We start from the raw sequence: 11,998 nt of genomic DNA on the forward strand, positions 1-11,998 counted from the left end.
GTGCTGTGAGGACACTGGCTAGAAGAGAAGATATGGCCTTCAAAACCCTTACGACCTAGTTATAGAGCTGAGATGTACAACAGCTCTAGGCAACCACCTCTGATAGGAAATGGTGTGTGTAGTGCACTCAGGGCTCTTCTTCTAGAGGGTTAATTGTTGTTTTAAGAAATATTCCATGTGTCATAATATTTCCTTATTTATTTAATATTTCATTTGATTCTATTTAAGAATTCTTAAAATTATCCTATAATATTCCATAAAGCAATGCTTTTAAAAAAATATTCCTCAAAAACAAGTCTATACAACACTTTTCAGTAGAACTTTGTGATGGACGTGTTCCGTATTTTGTCCAATATACTAGTAGCCACTAGCCACACATGGCTATTGAGCATTGGAAATGTACCTAGTATGACCGAGGAACTAAATTTGTATACTATTTCATTTAAATTATTTTAAATTTAAATTTAACTACTCTCACTTTGTAAATGTATTATGCTCCAAAACTAACTTTGAAATTAGAAAAGTGAACCACTTGCAACACAATGCTTTTTGTATGTAGCATGTTTCTAGTATTCTGTTTAGTAAACGGTCTAATTGGTTTTACAAACCATAATATGGCATTCTAATGAATTAAGGAGACCTAACAAAAGTTCTTAACCCACAACAGTAGTAGCCAATTTTTATACATAAGGAAAATACTACTAAGAAGTAAATTTTATAGGGGAAGTTTTAAAAGAGTTATTGATCAAATATAATTTCAGCAAAGCCCTTAAGGAGATTCAGTTCAGGAAAATTATGATGAAACAGCTGGTTTTATATTTCATAAAATATCCATAAAATGAGAGAGACAAGCAGCTCTGCTTCAACAGTATTGACTTTTAATTTTTCAACTAAATAATTCAATTTGAAATTAAGCAGCTAAAATATAGGTATCTACATCAAAAGGGATAGTTTCAGTATTACACAAAGCAAGGTTTTTTTTTTTATTATGACAATAAACACTCTTTCTCCCATCATTCAAACTTTATCTTACCTCTAACAACAACTAAAAAAACAAATATATAAACAGAACTTGAAGAATCTCTTTTAAAATATTTCTGAAACAAATATAAGGAATCAGTACTAAAATGAAAGTGAGAGTCTACAGGCTTATAACAATTTTATCAAACAAGCAGTTCTTGGCCTTCTAAAGTGAAATCTCTTTTTAATCATTCTGTGTTTAATTAAGAAGTAAATAACCATATTCTAAATAAGCCTGGCTCTCCCAGCCAACTTAGCTTCTTCAAAAGAAATGCCACAGAGCATCCCAGGAATTCTCCATTTGATCAGTCAGGTTGTGAGACTTCCTTTGTGCGGAGCATTGTCATTCTTAGTGCAGTTAAATTAGGTTTTATGGTCGAAAATTGCCTTATTAACTTGGTGCTTCCTGCGTTTTCATTAACTCAAAACATATGTGATATCATGATAAGCTCCCCAAAATGAAACTTCACTTCTGGAATAAGTCATTCTATTATAGCGGATGCTTACCACACAACTTGGTTTTGAACATTACATTGCTTTAATGTGCTTCCCTATGAATTGATGCTTTGGATGAGGCTATCCAACACTAGCAATTATAACCATATGCTGTGTTTTAGGCCAAGTTATTTCCCCTCTCCCCTACTGTAAAATTGTGAAGCAAACAATTTTTGAATTCCAAATTGCATTCTTTTCCAGGAGGAACTTCTGCCAAGTACCGAGATGTACCTGAAATTACCCTGCTCCCATACTAGAGCAGTGGTTCTGAACTTGGGAGATCTATCACCATCACCTAGGAGAACTTAAATAAAAGAGAGCCCTCGCGTATGACAGACCAACTCAATCAGAATTTCTGGCAAAGCAGCTCAGGCATGAGAAATTTTAAAAGCTTGGTAGGTGATTAGAAAGTGCATCCAAGGTTGGGCAGTACAATAGATCTAGCACAATAGATCTCATAGTTTAGCAGAGGGTTGGCTCAAACAGATTTAAAGGTTCAGATTCTGCAAGTCCTGAGAATATGCATCTCTAACAAGTTCCCAGGTGGTGCTGATGTACTGGTCCAGGGACCATACTTGGAGAACCAGTGCCCTAGGGCTCTGAGATTGAGTCACTCGCTTTGAATTCTCTTTGGAAATGATGCAAATTATCACAGGTCATCCTTGTCACTGCATTTGATACCACTCCTCTTCCTCTTGTAGGGATTTATCAAACAGGAGGATGAGGGAGCCTGAGGGAACAAGAAACACTCAGATTGATCCTATTGGCCCCCTGGTGGCTCCTTGGCACTTAATATATTCAGAGTTGGATTTCACTAGGATGGACCATTTTCTGGGTCTCTGAGAACAGTTCTCCCAAGTCAGCATATTACCAAGGACCTCAACCACATTAGAAAAGGTCACTTTGATTCTCCCTTTTTTAAAAGAAGAACTTTGACAGGTGAGAGTCCTCAATCCTTTATTCAACAAATTGGACTCCTACTATGTGCCAAGGCAAATAAACTAGAGCAGAAGAGAGGCAAGATCCTTGATTTTACAGAATTTATACTATAGTCACAGTAGAAGGACAAAAACCAACCAATAAAATAAATAAGAAACCTCTAGTTGGTGAAAAACACTCTGGAGAATAGAAGGCAGGTATGGATGTAGAGAGTGCCTGACATGAGGTCTGGATATCAAAGAACCATACATGAATATCAGGGGCCAGAGCTTTCCAGGCAGAGGAAGGGTGAGTGCAAAGGTCCTGAGGATGGGTTATGTTGGTTTTCTGTTTGGAACAGGAGAAAACCCTATTTGGCCAGAGGCAGCAGGAAACTGGTGAAGATTTGAGAGGCCAGTGATTTTCTGGGAGATTTGTAGGCCACTGTTAGGGGTTTTGATTCATTCCATGAGTAAAAAGACAAGGCATAAGAGGGTTTTAACCAAAGGAGTGATATGATCTTTTTTTTTTTCCTTCTCATTGTCATTCAGTTACTGTGTTGACCAGAGAAGCAGAGCTAGAGTAGAAGAAAGGAGAGGTAGTAGGTAGAAAATGCAGCATTCTGGGTGAGAGTGGATGGAGGCTTGGACTGGAAGAATAGCAACAGAGATGGTGAGTTAGAGCTCGTAGAAAGTGCTGATAGATTGGCCGTGGGGTATAAAGGATAAAGAGAATGGAAAATGACTCTTAGGTATTTGGCTTGAATAATGGTGGGTGTGTTGCAAACATTAATTGTAAGGGGGGAAAATGGTTGGGAAGCCATTTGGGGGACTGAGAAACTGGTATTTTTGCTGTGAATGTTATGGTTGAGTTGCCCATCAGAGGTTCAAAAGGAGTTTTCTAGTAGTCATTTGGATATATGAGTCTTTGTTCAGCAGAATATGTAGGTACTATGAGACTCAGTGATTCCACATGGGAGCGCTCAATCTCAGGTGGATTTATTCTCAACATTCTACCTGTAAAGAGATATAATGGAAAATTCTATTGATTTCTAAAGCCTGCATATATAACTGATCCTAGGGAAACAACAGATCCAAGTATGTGAGTAGAGATGATCTTCCCAAGAGTAAAGGAATCAATATACTGACTAAAAGCAAACCACTTGATTCATTCACAGAGGGTTAACTGAAAGGTGGAAAGCAGACTAATATCGTAAGGTATCCCTCCAATTGTATAGAGAAGGTTCCCTGAAATTTTACTTCTTAGTCTACTTCTTGACCTAGCTTTCAGGCAAGCACCAGAGCTTTTTCCCTAGGGCCCTGTTTTATGTTTTTAAACTTTTCTTTGGGAGAGAAATTTTAGAGCTCTCCTTCATCCAGGGAGTTCCTCTCTGGGCAGAGGCAGACATTTAACTTGTCCCTGTTTTCCTTCCAAATCTTTTTAAGAACTCAGCTGAGTTCCAGACTTGGTCTCCTTCACTAGCCAATCCTTTTCTTAAATATGAGAAACTTATGTGTAGCCAAAAAGAGTTAAAATTTGGAAGCGATTCCTTAGACACCTGTAGAATTTGCATTATTTGAGTACTTAATAATTTATATGGTTAAAATTTAAGACCATTTAAGTAACACAAACAAGGGACATTAGCTCAAATGACCTTGTTTTCTGTGATTCCTACTTCTACGATAATCAATAGATCACAGACATATCATCCACGATGACAGATACATCTGATCATCACCCTATCATCGTAGGAGGAGAAATATATATTAAAACACATGTGTAGAATATCTATGAAATGTTACATATTTCAATCAATATCTTCTTGGTGGAGATGTAACATTATAGCACAAATCGAATGAAAAAGTTATTATGTTATAATACTTAATAAATCGATATATAAAGCTATTATGTTACAGGAATGGTGGTAGACTTTAAAATTCACTTCCCTGTGAATTATGTATCTGTAAATTAACTTTGATTCATACCTAAGGTGGAGAGCATTTTTCGTTCCCTAGTCAAAAATTCACACTTATAAAAGGGTTATGTAAGAATTTCAAGTATCCTTACGAAAATCTACACTAGAGGTTTCATTAATTCAAAAAAAGGGATGCTCAGAATAATTATTCATTGCTGAAATAAGTGGTGTTCAAGATGTTCAGATGGCTAGATAGATTTTATGGACCTTAACATGAATAAGGCACAAGCCCTCAGCAAGGCCAGGAGCCTAATAACTTCAGATAAGTGCATTCAGTCTAGGTCTAAACTCCCTGTGGTCTGCCCTCTACTCTATTTCATGGAAGATTCTGGCCTCTGATCTGAACAGAAGGTTGGCTGACCTTCCTCATAATGAACCTTTCTTGCAAGGTGACTAGTAGAAGTTCCTGCAGTTTGAGAGTGAGAACTTAAAGGCCTAAGCTCAGTAGCAGTTTTTGTGCCTATTTGCTACAAATGTTGGTACATTTTGACAGAATTTGGTCAATTTGGTATAAGGCTTGTGTTAATTTTAGCATACCACCTGGTAGGTTGCCATGGCTCTCCCACCTGTCTCTAAATGAAGGACTCTAACAAAGTTTACTCGAAGAGCCTGAAAATTGCTGAGTGGACAAATTGGTCTAGGTTAGTTTTTCTAACTGAAGTTTAAAACATTTAAAGCATCTACTTGGAGAAATAACAGACTGAGGTAAGTATGTTTTTAAACGATTTTTTGAACAGTATTAAAGTTTTGATAACTTATTTATACTTACTCTTTCAAAAATAATGCCTTCTTCTTTCATTTTCAAGTACAGTTTTGAATTTCACTGATAAATTGGATGAGTTTGCTACAATTCCACAAAAATAGAAAATGAATGCAAAAGAAGCACGACCTGAACATACCATTCATAATGCACAGATGAAGTACACTAAAAATAAAGTTCTCTTTGTCAAATGTATATTTATACTTGTAAAAGCAGAATGTTAATCACTATTACTTCTGTTCTTCAGTCATTTAAATACACAGGCACAGAGAAGCATCAGCCCTATCCTCCCCTACTGCTAGTTAATCCACAGAGAGGCAAGAGTAATTTCAACAGGACACAGCAGGCCCTCTAGGAGCAACAGCTCCATATTATATGTACTTTAATGAGGACAGGATCTCATGCTATGGAAAAAGATATAACTGTTCCAGTGCACAGCCTCCAATGCCGTATTCCCCCACCGCCCACGCTTTTTAATGAAGTGTTTTGTTGAAATGTTTAGACAGTGTATTAATTCCAACATTGCATTTATTCATTCACTCACCAACTCTGTACTGAGCGCCTCCTGAGAGAATCAGTGGATCACTTTTGATCATGACGACTATTGTAAATATAATAAGTAATAAGTGTATTAAGTGTAATAATGTAATAAGAATAATTGTGACCCTGATTGAGAACGAAAATATTCACAAAATATTAAGTCTTTTGTTACTACCACAGTAATTGCTCATTGTTATCACATTGCCAGGATCCCTACAATTGACCCTATACTAATAGATTAATCAGGGGAGTAGATGAAAGGAAGGAAAGTAATTTAAAAAGAAAATCACCAAGAATGAGTTGTCTGAAAGGAAGTTGAGTTGAAGGAAGAAACAGATGATCTCTTGCTAACCTTCTCAACCTGTTATGGTTTTGCACATTCTGGCTCAAAGTAATACTGATAAATAAAACACAATATAATGAGGAATATCAGAAAATGAAGCAGCTTATTGGACATTGCGTAAGAGAAGTATCTTTTGTTTCACTTCTCAGAGTCAGTGTCTCTGGATGGATAATGGTGTTGTAATTTCTCAGTGAAGGAGACAATGTGCATTGTGAACGTGCACATGCACACACGTTCATGTCTGAATACATGCATAATGAAACACGATGAATATATGTGGAATGAAATACATAGGCTAAAAATTAAATTCAAGGTCTGTTCCTGTTTTTTCCTGTTATTGAATTAATAGAAACCATATTGGCTTTTAATTACATCGACCCTCATATTTTCCATTATCCACGAGAAGTGGAGAGTGTTCATCACGGGTAAAATGAATGAGTATAGAATCACCAACCTGGAATTATTTAGAGAACACCCAGATGAATCTCTTAATCTTTCCCATAAAGATGGAATAACATGTCCAAATTTACAGAGTTAGCGGCAGAGTCAGGAAAAGGATCAGACTGCCATGGATATCCCCCCACCTGCCCTACAAGCAGATAATTTCTGAGCGACTCCCAAATGGAAGCACTCCCTCTGGGTGCTTCCTTCTACCTATATCTCAGCTTCCTGGTGTTCTAATGTTTGCCCTTTTCCCTTCTCAAAACATCCTTTTAGATCCTCAGACCTTATACTCAAGTGGCTGGACGAGTTTAAAATGTTAATCCTGGGCTTCCCTGGTGGTGCAGTGGCTGAGAGTCCGCTTGCTAATGCAGGCGACACGGGTTCGTGCCCTGGTCCGGGAAGATCCCACATGCCACAGAGCGGCTGGGCCCGTGAGCCATGGCCGCTGAGCCTGCGCATCTGGAGCCTGTGCTCCTCAATGGGGGAGGCCACAACAGTGAGAGGCCCGCGTACCGCAAAAATAAAATAAAATAAAATAAAATAAATAAAGTGTTAATCCTTCTAGAAGTATTTTTATCTTAACATGGATCAAAACATAAACTAAAAAACTAAAACTCTAAACATGGACATTCAGGTATAAATGAGGATGGGCAGTTGGAGGTAGAAAGAAGTGATCAGATGCTTTCCAAAACCCTAGAAATCACAGCACGTCGTCAGTCATTTCCCTGGTCTCCTTGTTTGAAAGACAACTCAAGCATGATTTATATAACTCAAGACCTGTGAAACACTTCACCAAAATTAAATTCCACTGGTAGGAAATGTGTTTCTAATGAACAGAAAAGCCTGATAACACTGAGTCAGTTTTATGGGAGGGAGTTCCTGTAGAGTGAGACAACTTGACAGTTTCATGAGATAAAAATATGACCCAGCAATCCCACTACTGGGCATATACCTTGAGAAAACCAGAATTCTAAAAGAGTCATGTACCAAAATGTTCACTGCAGCTGTATTTACAATAGCCAGGAGATGGAAACAACCTAAGTGTCCATCATCGGATGAATGAACAAAGAAGATGTGGCACATATATACAATGGAATATTACTCAGCCATAAAACAAAACGAAATTGAGCTATTTGTAATGAGGTGGATGGACCTAGAGTCTGTCATACAGAGTGAAGTAAGTCAGAAAGAGAAAGACAAATACCATATGCTAACACATATATATGGAATTTAAGAAAAAAAATGTCATGAAGAACCTCGGGGTAAGACAGGAATAGAGACACAGACCTACTAGAGAATGGACTTGAGGATATGGGGAGGGAGAAGGCTAAGCTGTGACAAAGCGAGAGAGAGGCATGGACATATATACACTACCAAACGTAAAATAGATAGCTAGTGGGAAGCAGCTGCATAGCACAGGGAGATCAGCTCGGTGCTTTGTGACCACCTAGAGGGGTGGGATAGGGAGGGTGGGAGGGAGGGAGACGCAAGAGGGAAGAGATATGGGAACATATGTATATGTATAACTGATTCACTTTGTTATGAAGCAGAAACTAACACACCATTGTAAAGCAATTATACTCCAATAAAGATGTAAAAAAATAATAATAAGGTTACAGTGGAAAAAAAAATGTTTGAGAATCAATGCTTCAAAAAAAATGTTCAATACATGCCCTGAATTTTGACACATTAATATACGATCCATTCAGCAAATCTATATAGAGCATAAACTATGTTCCAGATTCTGACCTAGGATCTCAAGTATTGCACTAAGATAAGGACACTACTCTCCTGGAAATTATAAGGGGGTTCGGGGGAGGGGAAGGAATAATAACAAGGAAACAAACAAATAAGTAAACAAGTAATTTCAGAAGGAGTTAACTGAAATGAAATAAATAGCACTGGGAGATATGATAGGGCTTGACTTGGGGCTACTTTGGGCTGGGTGGTCAGAGCTTTCTTCGGAGAGATGATATCTGAGCTGATACCTGAGGGATGAGAAGGCAGAAATCATGAAGCAGAGAAAGAGGTTTGCGGCAACTGAAGGAACAACAAGAACCAAGGCTCTGATGTGGGAACGAGCTTGGTAAGTGACCAGAAAGGGACATGACAGGAGATGAGATCAGAGAAGGAAGGCGGAGCCAGTTGATACAGGGACTAACTAATTTGGACTTGATTCCAGGAAGTAACTGAGCAGTTTTAAGTAAGAAAGTGGTTCACTCCAATTTACCTTTGAGAAGTGGCTTTCACTGCTGTGTGGAGAATGGATTGTAGGGAACAGTGAGGAAGCTTGGAATAAGATGGTGACAGAAGACTTATGACCAGGTACAGGGCCAAATTTGAGACATAACCAATAGGACTCGATGGATTAGATGTCAGAGGTAAGAAAAAAGGAAAAACCAAGGATGGCACCAAGGTTCTTGGCTTTAAAAATATTCAGCGTCTAAGTTCTGTTTTGATTTTACTAGATACAGAAAATGGGCAAATATCACTTTAAAAGCTAAATAAAATAATTTTATAAAACAAGTGATGTAGCCACTGCTAAAAAGCCACAGCACTATATAATGTTTTTAGTCATTTTGTTTTACCAGAGGTCTGACAATTTACATATATTGTTAAATTTAGTTACAAGCAAGATGTGTGATTAAACTGTAAGGATTCAAGACAATTTTTAGAAAGGATAATGGCATTAAGCACATATTTTATAGGCTGTAATAAGAGCCATGAATGTTTGAGACTTAGGCTTTAAATAAGAGGAATTAAAGAGACATTAAAAGGAAATAAACCTTCACCAAAACAGGGAAAGGGATGAAATGTTTTCTGAATAGCACCAAGTATATTGTTGTGATTCATGGTGAATCCTAGTGGTAACTTTTCCAAAGAAATCATATAAATTCACCAAATCATTAAAGAGCAACTTTATTTCCCTTAAAGAAACAAAAAGTCACCAAATATATGGCAGTGATAAAATGTTCATGCTGATTTGATACTGCTTTAGCCTCATGAGCTATATACCTAAGAAAAATATGAGACAGAAGAAAATTCATCAGGAGTATTAGACTTATAAATGTTAATTCAATGGCTAACAGATACAATCATTCTGCCCAAAGTCACTATCTATCTGTCTTTTTATGATCAGAAAACCTTGCATAATATAATTTTGCTGTTAAATACTGATTTTGATTTGAGAAGCTCAAATACTTAATGGTATGTTTTTTCTTAGATTCTTATTATGAGCTGATAGCCAACCCCCAATCTCCAAGAACACCTTGAAAGATATATATATATATATATATATATATATATATATATATAACTCAAAAGAAAGATGGAAAATAAATGAAAGGATTGTTTTCAATAGTTTGCTGAAAGCCTAGACAAATTAGAAGAATCACTTATCTGATGTCAAATGCAAACTATTACTCTGGAGGAAATAAGTTGCTTCAATCTGTTGGAAAAAAAAAGTTGTTTCATTTCAAACTATTGCCAGAAAGATACCAAAGAAATTTAATTTTTCCAAAGTTACCAATCACTCAGAAGAAGATTATCCTTCTCTTCTATTTCCCATGTACCTTAGAATAAAAAGTGGGAACTGAAACCTAGACTAAAGCTGGTTAAAAGGAAGTCAAGTTTAATAGATACCAGTGTCATATATAGATTTCTTAGTTGAATGAGTTCAGGGTTCATAACTGGGCAGTTTGCCCACTGCCTATGATTGCCCTCAGTTCGCTCTTTTAACAGTTGTTATTTTGGGGAATGTTGCTTAGTGACTTGGCATCATGAAATTTTACTCCAGCAATTTTGCACAAGCTTTAATAAAAAGAAAACTTTAAGGTGGACTAAACCTCATGTGAATATAATTTCTTCAAAAGCAACACCCAGACATACACAAAAGATAATTGCTCCTTTGTATTCAACACTAGAAAGCAACATCAATGCGGATTAAAATTCATGTGAATAGAATTCTTCAAAAAACAAACAAAGCATAACATTTGATGTTCCAGATTCACTGCTTTAAGCATATGCATAAATAACGAGACAAATGATACAGCAATAAAAAGCTACAATAAATACATCCTGAATTGATTGATTATAAACTGAAGTTACCTCAATTATTTTTGTTTTTCTTCCTTCATCATAAACGTAGTTAATTATGGCAAGTTTATTAATGAAAATTGAAAGACTGGTCTTCTGTTTTAAATTTATTTAGTGATTCAAAGCGTCAACATACCAAGCATGAATGTATCATGGATTTCTGATAAAGATTTTGGGTTGATCATTTAAGAACTGATGTCTAAAAAAAGTGCAAAAGACTCAATTTCAAATTCAAGGAGATGAAGCAAAGGCAGTCTGACTAGCACAACCTAGAAATACCCTCATATTGAACTATGTTCATTCTTTTAATTTAAAATTATAATCAAGATTAGAACATCTTATTCTCCCTAAGATACATGTAATCTGAAATTGGCACAGCAAGAGTTTGCCACAAATGCGAGAGGAGATAGAGACGGCTCATTTGCTTTTAAAATGGATGAATATAGCACATGTAGGGATAAATTAACTAACTGGAACAAAATGTTTTTTGCAACCACTCCTCTCAGCTGGAAACCCTACTATCACTTTTTTTTTTTTAAAGATAATAAGTCCATAAACTGAAAATGCCTCTATTTTTAATCACTTAAATCCTATTTTAATTCTGAATTTGACAAAGCAGAACAGCTACTCATGATCCTTCATATTCACATATATTCTTCAAAAGTACAATCTTATTTTTTGTTAATCCTACAATGGAAAGACCTCTGATTCAATATGTTTTTAACAACAACAACAAAAAAACACTATTGCACTTTGAATATAAGATATATGTCTGTGTGTGACTACCCAATGCAAGTGGGAATGTATCATACTTCACTCAATATATTGCATTAGAGAGTTACACAATGGGAAGTGTAGTGGGGGACGGTTCCCTTCCTAGATACAATGATTTTGGTTTTGGTATGATTTCTTCACTCTTTCTCAGGCTACACACCTCAAACTCATCTCATCCTCTCAGCACCCACATCCAATCAGGAAAATGTCTTCAAGGATAGCTTTCAGTTATTTCTCTTCTGATTCCTCCTTCCTGCCAATTACTTCCTTTCTTACTCACAGCTTCTCTCCCTGCCAATACCCAAAGCTTCCTAACGAACCTCTTGACTTTATTTGTTCCCATTGCTCATCAGAACTCTGCATTGCCGCTAGAGTTGCCTTTCCAATCACTCATATCCACCCCTGAAGCATTTACTACTCCTTACTGCCTATCAAAAAAAGCTTCAGCTCTTTGAGAAGGAATAAAAAGCCTTTTCAAATCTCACTATCCACCTAATCTATCTTCCACATCTTCCTTGACTATCCCTCATTTCCAACATACGCTTCAGTCAGAAATTTTAATAGATATAAAATCAACTTTCACATGTCTAGTTCTTTGCTTAGTCCATTTCCTCATCTTAGAATGTCTTTCCCT

The 11,998-nt window shown here is 36.6% G+C and overlaps 1 protein-coding gene across 1 annotated transcript in view; it reads right to left on the minus strand.

The window, feature by feature from the left end:
* The window catches only part of IL1RAPL1 (interleukin 1 receptor accessory protein like 1), a 671,741-nt gene that overhangs the window by 167,010 nt on the left and 492,733 nt on the right, over positions 1–11,998 (minus strand). Inside the window, exon 5 of the mRNA XM_007449480.1 lies at positions 3,732–3,736. Within this exon, the coding sequence (XP_007449542.1) occupies positions 3,732–3,736 (5 nt within the window). The remainder of the gene's footprint in view (positions 1–3,731; positions 3,737–11,998) is intronic.

Source organism: Lipotes vexillifer, unplaced genomic scaffold (assembly GCF_000442215.2).
Source record: "Lipotes vexillifer unplaced genomic scaffold, Lipotes_vexillifer_v1.1 scaffold784, whole genome shotgun sequence".
Classification (NCBI taxonomy): domain Eukaryota; kingdom Metazoa; phylum Chordata; class Mammalia; order Artiodactyla; family Lipotidae; genus Lipotes; species Lipotes vexillifer.